The 14,728-nt window shown below is 43.3% G+C and overlaps 1 protein-coding gene across 1 annotated transcript in view; it reads right to left on the bottom strand.

Annotated features, from left to right (window-relative positions):
• The window catches only part of PITPNC1 (phosphatidylinositol transfer protein cytoplasmic 1), a 253,207-nt gene that overhangs the window by 15,647 nt on the left and 222,832 nt on the right, over nucleotides 1-14,728 (bottom strand). The window contains exons 7-8 of the mRNA XM_065908682.1: nucleotides 5,389-5,544; nucleotides 2,051-2,114 (exon numbers count right to left, since the gene is read on the bottom strand). Coding sequence (XP_065764754.1) covers nucleotides 2,051-2,114; nucleotides 5,389-5,544 — 220 coding nt within the window. The remainder of the gene's footprint in view (nucleotides 1-2,050; nucleotides 2,115-5,388; nucleotides 5,545-14,728) is intronic.

Here is a 14,728-nt window from a genome sequence, read left to right as displayed (position 1 = left end):
TTGGGCCCTTGTAATAGTCTGAGATTTTTATTTATTTTTTTTCTTTTTTGGACTAAAAGTCTTTAAGTCTCTCGGTTGCTGAGGGCTTGGTTGGAATGGAAAAAAAATCGGCCCTTGTCTTCGGCCCTCCAGCCGCTCCTTTACTAGACGCCCGTCCACATTCTCTTGTCCTTTATCCTGCCTCTACTCAGAGTCTCTTTGCTGATCAACAGGCTTGCAGTGTGTTGTCTTTCTTAGCTAGTGTGCAGCTACCCTTTTTGATGCTGCCTTTTCTGAAAAGTCCTCGAAGGCCTCATGGTATTCCGGAGAAATCCATTACGTTGCCCTGTCTCCTGGTCTTCAAGATGGTCGAATTTTGGCTCTTCAGGATTCAGTTCACTGACCAAACTTCTCACCAGCTTGAGCCTATTATTCTTTGCATATCCTTTTGAAATTCCCTTAGGACGCCAAGATCGTGGACGAGGGCAAGTTGGGGGAGACCAGCAGTTGCTAACCTTTGGGTTGTCTGTGATCCCTCTAAGAATCTGTGAAAAGCTCCCCAGACAAAACAACCAGAAAGATCTGTTTAATGATCTGGGGAAGTAATTCCCGGAGACTCTCCCGCCCCCCATCTCACACAGACAACCACAAAGAAGTGTTGGGGAGGCTTGCGACAGTGTGGCCAGTCAGCGCAGTGCTGCCTGTGAGCAGCATCCTGGGTCCTGGGGGTGTGTGGTTATTGCTGTTGCTTGGTTGCCGAGTCGTGTCCAACTCTTTGTGACCCTATGGACTGTAGCCTGCCAGGCTCCTCTGTCCATAGGATTTCTAAGAAAGAATATTGGAGGGGGTTGCCATTTCCTTCTCCAGGGGATCTTTCCGAGCCAGTAATTGAACCCAAGTCTCCTGCATTGGCAGGTGGATTCTTTACCACTCCGTCACTAGGGAAGCCCAGAGACGTGTGATTAAGAGAAAGCAAATGGTGATCCTTCAAAAGCATCTCTTCTAGAGGTCTGCATTTGTGCAAACCAAGGAAGAGGCAAAGATATATTTGCTTTTCAGAAGATGTGGATCTGGGAAAACTGTGCAAAAAAAGAAAAAAAAAAAGCACATCCATAGCCTATAAAACCCTATTTTTAAAAATATGGTTCAGAAACAGCTAATAGTCGCTGTCTTTGTCCGTTCAGTCCACTGTAATTTTTCACTTTAAATTTGATGCCTTCAGCCAAGAAGAGAGAGGGCATTGGTGAAACAATGATACAAAGGCACCAAAATGCAATCGAGGTTATACTAAGAACAAAGTCAACGTGACTTAGGAAAAGGCCAAAGAGAAGAGCATTTTCATTAGGCAATCAGATATGACCCAAGTCACCAACTGGGTGTGTTTGTTTCTTTTTATAGTCAAGGACTCTAGCCTCTGATGACTGATTCTGGGAATGTAGGGGATTCACGTGGACAAAATGATAGCACTGCAGATATGGGAAGTGTGGTTCATTCATCACGGGATGAAACAAACCTTGTTTCTTTTCACTTACTGGAAATATACAGAACAGGTTTAATTCTTCTCAAATCATTTTTTAAAAAGCCGGAACAATAGTCTCAGTTAGAATTAAGGGGGCACCAGTTCCTTTGCCCTTGAATCCTGGCAAGAGTCCTTATGTTTTTGGTGAGGGAGTGTTTCAAAGGACTCAAGTCCAAGGACTGCTTTCACCTGATATGACGCTTAACGACAAGATCAAGGCAGCATTGATCGTGAGGTCTGGGATAAATTAGAGGGGTTTGAAGCCAATCCAACAGAGGATTATAGAACCCTGCACTATCAAGCATGCAAACATCAAACATATTCAGGTCCTACTTAGTCAATAATTAAGTGCTGTGGTTATTTTAGACCAAGCTTCTATCATTACATTCTTCTTCATTATGTCCCACGGACAATGCTATTTTCAATACAGGAAGCAATAGCTCTGCCTTTGTTGTTGTCTTTCTAGGTAGCAGTTGAAGCCAGATGGACTGAAAGTTGAAGCCAATGTCTTATGAAGTTGTTCTATAACTGATTTTGGGGGAGTTGACTTACCATACCACTCATCAACCCAAGCAAAAGCCTGTCTATGTCCAATCAGAAGGATATCTCGAACCACCTAAAAAAGCAAAAGAAGGAAGTTGATAGGATATCAGGTTTAATTAAAACTATCTGGAAAAGGAATGGTTTCCAATTCTAGGAAATGTGACAGTTACAAATTTCTCCATCCCTCTGTCCATATGGGATGACAATTAGAGGCAGACATACTTACTCTCAGAACTTTTCCATGGTATACACATATTTGCTGTAAATTAATCTCTTTATCTTATTTGAAAGTTGGGCTGGAAGCTGTTCAAAGTAATGACAACGACTTGGCAGTCACACAACAGTGACTGGAACAAGTCTCCAGGGCTGATCACCCTCAGATTTTTTTCTCTTTATTTATCTTTACCTAAAACAGGTTCTACTTTCCATTTGCGGAAGGGTGCACCTCACAGGCTCCAGGGGGTCATAAATGTTGGAAATCAAGCACATTTATTTGGATAGAAAATCACCTCCAAGAAAAAGCACTTAAAACTCTTTCTTCTCTAGTGAAGTATCCTAAATATTGGTAATTTTTTTTTTTTTTTTTTTTTTTAGTAATTGAAGGTGTGGGATTCAAGATAAGTAGATATCTTTCTAAGCTTGGCTTTCATGTATTAGAAGTCAGGGGAGGGAGCAGCTTAGTTAACTATTATGTTAACTATTATTGAAAGTCATAGAAATAAGAGACCTGAACCAGAGTAGAACATAATGGGAATGATGAACTTGATTGGAGATGAAAGGAATGAAATTATTTCTTATGGTGACACATAATGACAATAGAAGATTAAGAAAAATAATTGTAAAGAGTTTGTGTGTTATACCATTTATGTGTTTTTATTTCATGGTATTCTTTTTTTTGTCTTCTGTCGATATAAATACAGCATGCCTTTTTACCTTTCTTAGATACTCACTGCTCTCCTTCCAACATTTTTTTCCTCCTGACAAACAAATCTAGCAATTGTCAAAAACCTCTTGTAGAAGGTTCAAGCATGTTTCAAGAAAAGAAGGGTTTTAATTCAGTGAATTTGCAGAAACAAGGGAAGCCTTCATAATGAAGTGTTTATTATTCCAGGTCTATGGATATCTAGTGAGGCTTTTATGATTTGGAAGGAGGAAACATGTAACGAAAATAAACAACATGAAGCCATGCACACTTGAGTGCTGAGTGTGTCAAATTCATGGAAATTAAAAGAACAGCATCGAGGCATCCGTAAATACGCCCTATTGCATTAAGCACAACACAGCTGTCTGCTGGAAACAAGAATTCAATAATGTGCTAATGGCTCGCTTTCGAACATTTTTTTCCCGTTAACTGTGAATAGATTCTTCAAAAACAAAAGGTGTTCAGAGAAAGGCATCCCTGGCACTTGAAACCCACGCAAATAAGAGCCTCAGATTCTCATTAGTGGCTCGTGTGCCACAGCAGGTGTGTTTTGGGGGTGTTGATGACACTTCATTATATTTGGAAATCGGCAACGGGAATGCCTATTGCTAGAGTGTAATTCTTACAGGTATTTTAAAGAAGCGGATTCTCAAAACTAAAGAAACACAATGACCCCTGTGGCAATCTAAATATGTTTTGTGAGAAGATGAGACAATGAAACATACTGTGGTAGTGGCCTCAGTAAGAGGAGATCATTTGGGGTTTTTTTTTTAAAAAAGGTGGGATGTTGTAGAAGTCAAGAATATACTGCCAGGGACAGACGCAGAGCTGAGGCTGGAAAATATTTCCTCTGGGAGCCTAGACTGCCTTCCTGCTTAACAACTGGGACACAGCAGGAAAACAGCAGGCCCCAGAACTTGATTTCTACGCGTGCCACTTGGCTCTCACCCCTGGCTGGGCAGAAACGGATTCTAGAGCTCAGCAGATTAGTACCTTTCTCTGTCTCAAATTTATTCCAGGCCCTGCTATTATCAGGAAAGCAAGTTCAATCTATTTCTTGGACCCAAATTCAAGATTTATACATTTTACTATCAATTGGCTCCCCAAGCTCAGTAGACAAATCCATCTAAGTAACAAACAGCTCAGTGCATTAAGGTTAAATTCCAGTGCCCCCAAAAGAATTTCAGAAAGCTATTCCTTATCAGTTTTTAAGTGGAAAAATAAACAGATATCCAGCCTATCTGGAATGTAGAGACAACTTGGATAGTACTTATTCTCATGAAAATAGGAGTTTCAAAGGGCAATGCTCAGCACTGCATTTCCAATTAATTTCCATGAGGATAAGAGTTATGTTCAGTTCAGTTCAGTTCAGTTGCTCAGTCGTGTCTGACTCTGGGACCCCATGAACCGCAGCACGCCAGGCCTCCCTGTCCATTACCAACTCCCAGAGTTTACCCAAACTCATGTCCATAGAGTCGGTGATGCCATCCAACCATTTCATCCTCTGTCGTCCCCTTCTCCTCCTGCTCTCAATCTTTCCCAGTATCAGGGTCTTTTCGAATGAGTCAGCTCTTCGCATGAGGTGGCCAAAGTATTGGAGTTTCAGCTTCAACATCAGTCCTTTCAATGAACACCCAGGACTGATCTCCTTTAGGATGGACTGGTTGGATCTCCTTGCAGTCCAAGGGACTCTCAAGAGTCTTCTCTAACACCACAGTTCGAAAGCATCAATTCTTTGGCGCTCAGTTTTCTTTATAGTCCAACTCTCACATCCATACATGACTACTGGAATAGTTATGTTAGAAGCACCCAATAAACTTAAATCATCACTAAATGGGTTCCTGCTACAAAATTAACATGTTTAGCCAAAGGAGGTATACAACTAAAACCTGTGTTTTGAGCTTGCCAATAATTCTTTGGTAACAGAGTTACTAAAAGGGCAGAAATGCTGGGGTACATCATCTCATGGGACCACTGGGGTTTCTTCTTCTGTCTCCTGGGGCATCTTCTACCTCAGGGGTCTGCATTTGCAGGATCTTTTGAGCGAGGACTATCCTTGGGGGGACAGTGCACACAGATAAACCCTGTGCCTCTGCCTGGAACCTGAGTGCCCAAGTACCAAGTACAAGAACCTCTTTTTGGAACTAGGTTAGCCCGAGAGAACCATACTTTGAGAGCCCAGCTTCCTGAGCATACTCACCCAATAGACATGGAAGTCACCAAATGAGAGATGAAGTGTAAGAGATCTGTTAGTAGAAGAGAGCTAAAAAGGAGACAAATTCATTTTCATGGAAACGGGATTTTCTAGATGCAGGTAACTCGTGCTGGTTCAGTGCTTACACATCTGCTGGGCTCTGGGCACTCTGGTTCACAACAAAGACAGTTACTTTGCCCACAGCCCAGGAACTGCCAACCATTTACTTACCTTGTGTACAAATTGTTCCACTCTGGTCTGAAGCCCCCAGACCTCGAACTTCACGGTCACCAGCTTGTAAGAACACATGATGGGCTGATGACTATCTCTCCAGCCTTCCCTTAACTGTCCCCGTCCTGTCTTCTCTGACTTGAAGTGTTTAGGATCCTGGAGGAAAATATACATCAAAGAAATGATAACTTAAAAGTTCAACCATCATTTATATGAAATAAATGAATATGGAAAGCTAAGTGAAAGAAACCAATCACCATAATAAGTACCTTAAGGAAATGAGTGCTTCTGGGGAGGGAAGGGCTGGTGATCTTGAGTGTGGCTCTGTAGCATTTTTGAATCTTCAGTACCAACTATCTATGCTATCACCTGAACCAACCCAGGAACTGCCATTGAAATTATACATATAGACCTGGGAAGATTATGATGATAACATTTTATATGAAAAAGGCATAAGCATAGAGTTTGGTCCATAGCAAGTGCTCAACTGATGTTGGCCATTACTGTACTTCCCAAGGCAGTCAGTGAAGCCTCTGATGCTCAGCCCTACAGTCCAGGGAAGAATCAGCAGTGCCTTTCCAAAGCACCCTGGAATTGCTGGTAAAAGATCTGATGTTTAAGATGATGGGACTAATTCCTGCCTGACTTGTGTTCCTATACCACAAAATGCCAGTAAAAACAAAGAGAGAAGACCAATAAATCAAGAGAATACCACGAGGGAGATTATAGGAGATAATCTCCAAAGATGGCCACCATTAACTCCCTCCCTTACTGTGCCTGCGTGTTGTTGGAGGCAAGTTGTGGAGGCGACTTCCCCTCCTCATGAATCTAGACTGGTCTGTGACTTGCTTTGACCAAAAGAATGTGGCAGAAGAGACACTGTGTCAGTTTGGGTCTTTAAGAGAAGCTGGAGACCGGAAGTCTGCCGCAATGCAAAACATCTTGTTTGATTATCCTGAGACCATCACAGAGTGAGGAGGCCCAAGCCAAGCCTGCCACATGGAGAGCCATGTGGAGAGAGGCTCACTCATTCCAGCTGAGAAGCCAGGCACATGAACGATAAAGTCATCTTTAATATTTCAGCTCAAGCCTATACCACGAGGAACAGGAGATCCTGTCCAGCTAATTAAGCCCAGTTGAGATGGCAGAATTGTGAGAACTACCACACTGTTGGTTTAAATCACTAAATTCTGTTTTCCTAAATGGCTAGTCAGTCATCCTATTACTGGCTTATATATTCCTATATATTCCTTCTTTTTTTCCCCACACTGTGCCGCTTGTGAGATCTTAATTCCCCAACCAGAGATTGAACCCAGGCAGTGAAAGCACAGAGACCTAACCACTGGACCGCCAGGGAATTCCCATAAGCCGCTAAATTCTGGGATGAACCGTTCCTTAGCAAAAGAACAAAACAGAAACATCATGTGGATTCCAAACAGATGCAATAACTGGATATCCAAAGACAAAAGGGAAATAATGCTGCTTTGTTCTTTCCCAGCACTCTCCAAAAGTTCATACCATTAGGTACATCCCCGAAAACTATACACAAGGAAATGTACACTGCCAAGCCATTCCTGCAACTTAAAATATAAAAGTTGGAGTTAAACAGGGGAAGCTGGTTTCTTTTCCCATCTGCCCTTTGACTTTCCCACAAGAGCGAAGTGATGGTGAATAATGAGCACACCAACAACTATCTTGAAGCTCAAAAGACATGGCTTCCACATTGTGGCTGATCAGAATACACAAAGGTAAACCCTTGTGAACCTGAGTGACGGTTGTCCTACTCCAGTTAGCAGTTGGGTAAACAAAGGATAGTTGCAGAGCCAGCAAGCAGCTGAAAGCAAGAGACCAAAGCTCCTGGCAACCCAGACATGTAAGAGACAAAGGACCCAGCAAACAAAACAAGTGTGGTCGTGGCCTGAGCTGCCTTCATTTGTCTCAGGTCTTGTGCAGGGGGCCTGAGAAAGGCCTGAAGATGGAGGCCCCTGGGTCAGCTGGGTGCACCCCACACTCGTCTTCCCAACACTAGTACCTGATTCATGGACTAGCCCCAGCTTGTTCTTTCAGCTGACCACTGCGGAACTTGAAACGATACCTATTGTAGAATCTTCGTGTAGAATCGTAGATTCCAGGCATCTCAAGAATAAAATAAGGTTCTGCAATAATAATTGTGAAACACTGGTAGACTGCATTTCCAAAGTCGTTAAGACTTGTGGGGCCTCACAGCAAACTTCAGATCTGAGAAAGAGCAGAAAAGTACTGCCTGCAGAGTGAAAACTATGGAGACGCTTGAATTTGTGTGTGGTTCCTTTTCCTCATGGAACTACAAAATTGTAAAATGATATCAGGCTGTCACGAAATAAAGTTTTGGGAAAAGATTAGAAGAGTGTACTGTATTTTCAAGATGCAGAATGGGATTTTTCAGTTGGAAGTGGTAATTTGACTTCATGCTCTTGATTTTATGGATAAGGATACTGAAGCCTCAAAGAATGAAATGTTTTTTTGTCCTCAAACCATAGGCGCTTGGTAACAGGTTTGGAACAAGAATACTAACCTCCCCTAGTTCTAGTCCAATGTTCTTTCCACTACATTTAGTTTTAATATTAAACAGAAAAAGGGTGTTTTTGTTATAGCCAAATGCCAAAGAAGCAATTAACAATTGGGCTTTTTATGGCAACAGTATGTTGATTTTTTGAGAGTCTGGTGTCACATCCATAGCAGCTGATTTCATCTAGTAAATCCCATACATGGCCTATAATTAGGGATTCACTTTCAAAGAGCTGGAGGGAAGTAAGGGAGAAGGATTTACCAGAGGACTCCATTAATTCAAAACTCAAGATCAGAAATGAACATCCAGCTGAAAGCCTCTGGATGACAATAAGCAAAATAAAAAAATATACAAATAAAAAATTTTAAAATCCAATCCAACCACTAGGTCTTATTTGAAGTATTCTGGTCACTACAGATGTCCCCCTTTACACAGTCTACCCCTCCCCCTCCATTCATTTTCCCTACCTTTTCCCCAAGTACTCATTTCTAATATCTCTCAAATCTCATTCTCTCACTTGGGTTTGTGAATATAAATATCTAAACTTCCCATTCATATAGCAGTTGACCTTTCTTACAACTTTAAAAAATTTTTTTATTTTTAAAATTTCTAGTTTGTTTCTTTCTATGGCTACAGTATTTTGTATTCTGATTGCATTTCGTATCGTATCGTATAGTATTTCGTATTTTGATTCTGATTCAAGCTCAGGTACATTATTTATTTTTAAGAAAATAACTGGATTGTTTTATGTTTTAAACTTTCATTTCCAGGTTTCCTTATTTATAAAATAAAATTTATAAACCTCCAACTTCATCTTGATGCCGAAAAGTTGTCCTCTGTGCAACGGTGCTGAATCAAATCTTGCAGATAGTTTTGGGTGAAGTAGAAAAGTACAACCTTATTGCTTTGCCAGGCAGACGGGAGCAAACTGGGCTTGTGCCTCAAAAACTGTGTTTCCAACCTGGGAGGATTTGGTGAGGAGTTTTATAGCAATGCTTTAAGGGTGGAGTTGCTAATAAGGATGGGGTATATGCAGAGACTGTAATCCTTTAATCTGACTTTAGATGGTCTCCTGATGAGTTTCTTTGGTTCCTTTAATCTGGCCTCAGGGGGTCTCCTCCCTTGTTTCTTCATCCCCTTCCTTCCCTGACGGTTGTTCAATTGCTCAGTCATGTCTGACTCTTTGTGACCCTATGGTCTGCAGCACACCAGGCTTCCTTGTCCGTCACCATCTCTTGGAGCTTGCTCAAATTCATGTCCATTTAGCTGGTGATGTGACCCAACCATCTTGTCCACTGTCGTCCCCTTCTCCTCCTGCCTTCAATCTTGCCCAGGATCAGGGTCTTTTCCAGTGTGTAGGCTCTCCACATCAGGTGGCCAAAAATGTATTCAGCTTCAGCTTCAGCATTAGTCCTTCCAATGAATATTCAGGATTGATTTCCTTTAGGACTGACTGACTAGTCTGATCTTGCAGTCCAAGGGACTCTCAAGAGTCTTCTTCAACACCACAGTTCAAAAGCATCAATTCTTGGGCACTCAGCCTTCTTTACACATCCATACATGACTACTGGAAAAACTATGGCTTTGACTATATGGACCTTTGTCAGCAAGGTAATGTCTCTGCTTTTTAATACGCTACCTAGGTTTGTGATAGCTTTTCTTTCAAGGAGCAAGTATCTTTCAATTTCATGGCGGCAGTCACCATCCACAGTGATTTTGGAGCCCAAGAAAATAAAGTCTGTCACGGTTTCCATTGGTTCCCCATCTATTGGCCATGAAGTGATAGGACTAGATGCTATCATCTTATTTTTTTGGAATGATTTGCAATGGTTAGAATCTGCCCTTTGGGACTCAGGTAAGGTCATGGAGGTTGGAGTCTATTCCTTACACACAAGAAAAGGGGACAGATAAAGGCCCCCCAAACCACGGAACTCCTGGAGCCAAAAGAAGCTAGAAGAGGCAAGAAAGGATTTTCCCCTAGAGCCCCACTGTCACTAAGAACTTCCGTTGCCCAGAACTGTGAGAGAAACCTCGGAGGATAAGAAGTATGGTTAAATCCCCATTGCCTCTGATCAAATTCGTCTTGGGTGGGATCTCTGCATCCAGCATTTCAGAAGCTTCCTGGGTGCCGAATTTAACCACTATTCTAAGGTACAAATGTCATCTCTGTGCTCCAGATGAGGAACCTGAAGTTTAGAGACAATAGCTGATGTATCCACATCACGTATCCTGAGGACTCAAGCTCAGGTCAAACCGACTCCCAGACCTGGGCTCCCTGCACCTAGACTATGAAGATTCTCATCTGAAATTCTGGCACAAACTGTCAGAGGGGAGCTTCAGTCTCCTCATCTGCATGAAGGTGTTAATACTAACTCCGCTGTGGGACTGCTGCAGGGCTTAAGCTGGATAATGTTGGGAAGTCCACAGCCCAATACCTAACAGGTGATGCATGAGACACAGGAGATGTCCCAGAGTGATAAGAGGCATATGATACGGAAACATCCTTGAGAGATACCACAATTCAATTTCCTCAAATCTCATTAAGGTCCTCAGAAGAAAGGAAGCAGGAATATCTTAAGTACTGTATGATCACTTCATTGTTCTCCTGTGGTTGAGTGTATAGAAAAATGATTGCCAGAAAATATGGCTGTCCACCATCATGCTGGTGTCTTTGTGCCAGGGAGAGGCAGTTGGGCATTTCCATTTTCTGGAAGCTGTTGCCCATCAGTGTCCGTAACGATGGCGGTGGAAGAAATCCCAAGAAAAGGGTTTTTGCTTATTGAATGCTTCTGACTAGGTTCTGGGCCAAGGACAAATGACAGTCTTCAATATTAGAATCAATTCCTTTCCCTCTTTCTCTTATGTTTCAGGAACAAAGTTGACGAAGCAGAGAGCAAGGCAGATTGCCCCACTGTAGGCTGCTCCCTTAGAGGAGGGGATTTTACTGATGGCACCAGGTTCTGAAACTACATGAGGGCACACACAGGAGATGGTCTATCCAAGCTGGGAGCTTCCCTGGGAGGTGGACACCCTCGGCGGCTATCTTCCCACGTTGGGATGGACCAGCCTTGAATCAGACAATCTGAGCATCCTAGGGGTTATTAATAGCTTTCCTCCTGAAGAGCTGAGAGCTAAACAGAGATAAATGCAATCCTTTCCTTTCAGTAATCTTCCCAACTAGGGTGGAGCTTGTTTCCCTAACAGGGAACCGAGCTGTATGTAAGTTTGCTAAGGTGGCCGTCCAAAGTACCACAAACAGGCTGGCTTGAACAGCAGAAATGTACTCTCTCAGGACTCTGGAAGCCAGAGGTCTGAAATCAAGGTGTTGGTGAGGTTGGTTCCCACTGGGGGCTGTGAAGAGGAATCTGTCCTGCCCCTCTGTGCTAGCTCTAGTGGTTTCGTTTGCTGAGAATTTTGGTGTTTCTTGACTTGCAGATGTATACTCTGGTCACATGGTGTTTACCCCGTGTGTCTTCATATCATCTTTCTTCTGTGCATGTCTGTCTCTGCATCTAAACTGCCCCCTTTCCCAAGGACACAGTCATATTGGATTAGGCGCACTGAACCTTTCACTTTCACTTGATTACCTCTGTAAAGACCCTATTTCCACATAAGGTCACACTCTCAGGTATTGAGGGTCAGGACTTCAACAAATCTTTTTTGGGGGGCACCCAGGTCAACATCTAACACCAAGTCAGAGAGGTTTTCACAAAGGAAATATAGGTTTCCCTCTGACTCCTCCATAGCAAGTTCATCCACTTGGTCAATGCTCTTGCTTTGAGGGCTCCGCCCCGCAGCTGGCTAGCTGGGAATGTGCCAGTCTTCAAGTTCCTCTGGCCGGGGGCTTCTAAATTCATCCACAGCAAGAGCCCTGGCTCTGAATCCCATCGGTGCTCCCTAGGCCTGGCAGATGGCAAATTGGACGCTTGTCGTTAAAGCCCCTCTGTATGGAGGGAGCTGAGCTGGTGCCAGGGCTTCTCCCCGGGGCCAGATGGACCATACTGGCCACCCTTCCTTTGGCGCAGATGCATCTTCTTTAGAAGGCTTCCTCCTTCCTCACCGCGGAGGTCAGTCACACCTTCAGGTTTCATCTATCTCGCACTTGGACAAAGCAGAACAAAGACGACGCTAAGGGCTTTGATTAGTGCAGCCGACGTGAAACTGTGTCCCTGCATTTGTCAGGATCTGTCTCATACCTGGGAGGTGCAAGGAGAAACCCGCAGGAGACCTCAGCCTGGCTGGAGCACGGCTTGCATCTCCGAGGCAATGTTATTGGCCGACATTCACTGAGATATAAAGTCTTTGTGATTAATTACTCTTTCAATCTGAACCACAAAGGACTATAGCCAACAGGGGCTTGCCCTGTTAATTGAAATTAGAAGTCTTTGATAAATGTTAAATGAAAAAGGGCTAAGCAGTCACTGGCTAGGAAATGCTACATTATGTAACTATAATGATCAGCCCTCAAGTAAAGGATGAACTAACCCATCTGAAAGACATCAGATTTTTTTCCTGCATTTGGGAACTTTTCTTGAAGACTCCAAGGTGGTATTATTTTCATTCCCCTTTAATGAATGGCCTTTTCGACCAGGTTAAGATTTAGCCCCTAATTTGGACCAACATCCCTTTTGCACAGCTTGCAGGATCTTAGTTCCCCCAGCAGGGATTGAACCCTGGGCTCTTGGTAGTGAAAGCGTGGAGTTCTAACCACTGGACTGCCAGGGGGTTCCCTGCACCAACATTTCTTGAACTTGAATCCTAAAAGGGATGCACAGAAAAATTAAAGAGCTTTCAAAGAAGTCAGTCTCCAAAGATCACATGTTAAAGGATTCTATTCATATGAAGTGTCCAGAACAGGGAAATCCAGAGATGGAAAATTAATGACTGCCTAGGGCTGGGTTGGGATTGAGGGTAAAAGAGCAGGGGGTGTGATAGCTAAAGCATACAGGGTTTCTTTATTGGGCTGGTGAACATGTTTACAATCTGACTGTGATGATGGTTACCCACATCTGTGAATATACTAAAATCCACTGAATTCTATATTTTAAATGGGTGAATTGTATGGTACATGAGCTGAATCTCATAAAGGTATTAAAAAAAAAAAAACCCAACAGAACTAAGGAGCTTTCAGTGCACTTGAGAATTGACCGAAAACTTTACTGAAAGGTCACCTGCTATGCATCAGTTTAAAAAAATACAACCCTAAATGCCAATTGTGGCCAGAAGCAGCCAATTCTTGCTTTGTTAGCAGTTAATACCCAAAGTGCTATTTTTAAAGCATTTGCTCCTGGCACCAGTGCATACGGCAAACAGCGATCTGTGCTAGTCCTCTGCAGAGCGACTCTGAAAGGAACTTGACTCAGAAGGTGTGTCTGACACGCAGAGAGGCAGAGAAAAAGGTGGCTGTGGTGGTGGGGGGGAGTGTTTTGGTGGGTGTTCTGAGCCCTTCTCGGTTCTAATTCAGGGCCAGAAAAACTCAAGGCTCTCTACTTGAAGAACAGGAAGCATGAGAATGGAAAATTTGAGCAAACCACAAAACCGTTGAGTAGTCAAAGGCCTCTAGCCTTTAGGGTGATGCCTTTTAGGGGCTATAGAAAAGACGAAGGCAAAAGAGAACCCTGAGAGAGGTGGTCAGGAGAAAGTGGAGGATGGAAGGAAGGAAAAGTCATGAAACTAGTTAATGCTCATCAAATACTTGCTGGGAACCAGAGTCTGGATCCAGCACTTGGGGTACACTCTCTTATTGAATCTTTGTGACAGAAGAAATATATGTGAGGTGACTCAGGGTGCGGTCCCTAGATGGCCTCAGGATGGGGCTGGGTCTCAGAAAGATTAAGTGTTTAGTCTGCTGTCCTCTGGGGTGGGGAGAAGAGAGAGGCTGGCAACTGAAATATACAAATGCTTGACAATGAGATCTGGAAAGCTTCCGGGTTGGTGAACACATCTCTGTGCCGGGGCTGCGGGTGGCATGCCTGGAGAAGGGCATGCAAGCTTGTACCTCCCTCCCTCATACTTGCCCTATGCATTTTATCCATGTGGCTGCTCCTGAACTGTACTCTTTCTGAAAAACGAGTAAATCTAAATCAATTGTTTTCCTGAGTTCTGTGAGCCTTCCCAGCAAATTCTTGAATGTGAGGATGATGCTGTGGGAGGAAGGGAAAAATAACCATAATGTGGTGGCCTCGGGCTTGTGACTGGCATCTGAAGTGCAAGTGGTCTTGTAGGATTGAGTCCTTGAACTTGTGCTATGTGATGCTAAAGCCAGGAAGTGTCAGAACTGAATTACTGACACCTGGTTGGTATCAGAGAGTTGGAGAATTTGTGGGTCTCAGAGCAAACAGAAATTCCCTCACTACAAAACCTCTAAAGTAGTATGCTATTATCTTCATTTTGTATAATGTCCAAAAGAATGCCCCCTTCCTGTTTCCAGACTCACTCTCCATAGCTCTATCTCAGCATCCTTGCCACAGGCTCCTTCCACAAGCCTCCTCCTTCAGAAATCTCCAGATGCGAAGCAGGCATCAATCAGTCTCTACGTTCCCCTATGAACATCTAGGGCCACTTTGCAGCCTTGCCCCAGACTCAAGAGATGGCAGAGTTGCGTGTGGATCTGCAGGTCCCCAGCTTGGCAAATAACCTTTTTTTTTTTCCCCACCAGATACTCCATGGGGTCGCAAAGAATAGAACATGACTGAGTGACTTTCACTTTCACTCCAGTTTCTGTAATTAATTCTCCTGGAACACTCCCTTCACATGGCTTTGGGGTTAGGCAAGGATACCCCAAATGACTCT

Source organism: Muntiacus reevesi, chromosome 18 (genome assembly GCF_963930625.1).
Source record: "Muntiacus reevesi chromosome 18, mMunRee1.1, whole genome shotgun sequence".
In the NCBI taxonomy this organism is placed as follows: domain Eukaryota; kingdom Metazoa; phylum Chordata; class Mammalia; order Artiodactyla; family Cervidae; genus Muntiacus; species Muntiacus reevesi.
The sequence above is the reverse complement of the archived record's forward strand: the minus strand, read 5'-3'. Positions and strand labels throughout refer to the sequence as shown.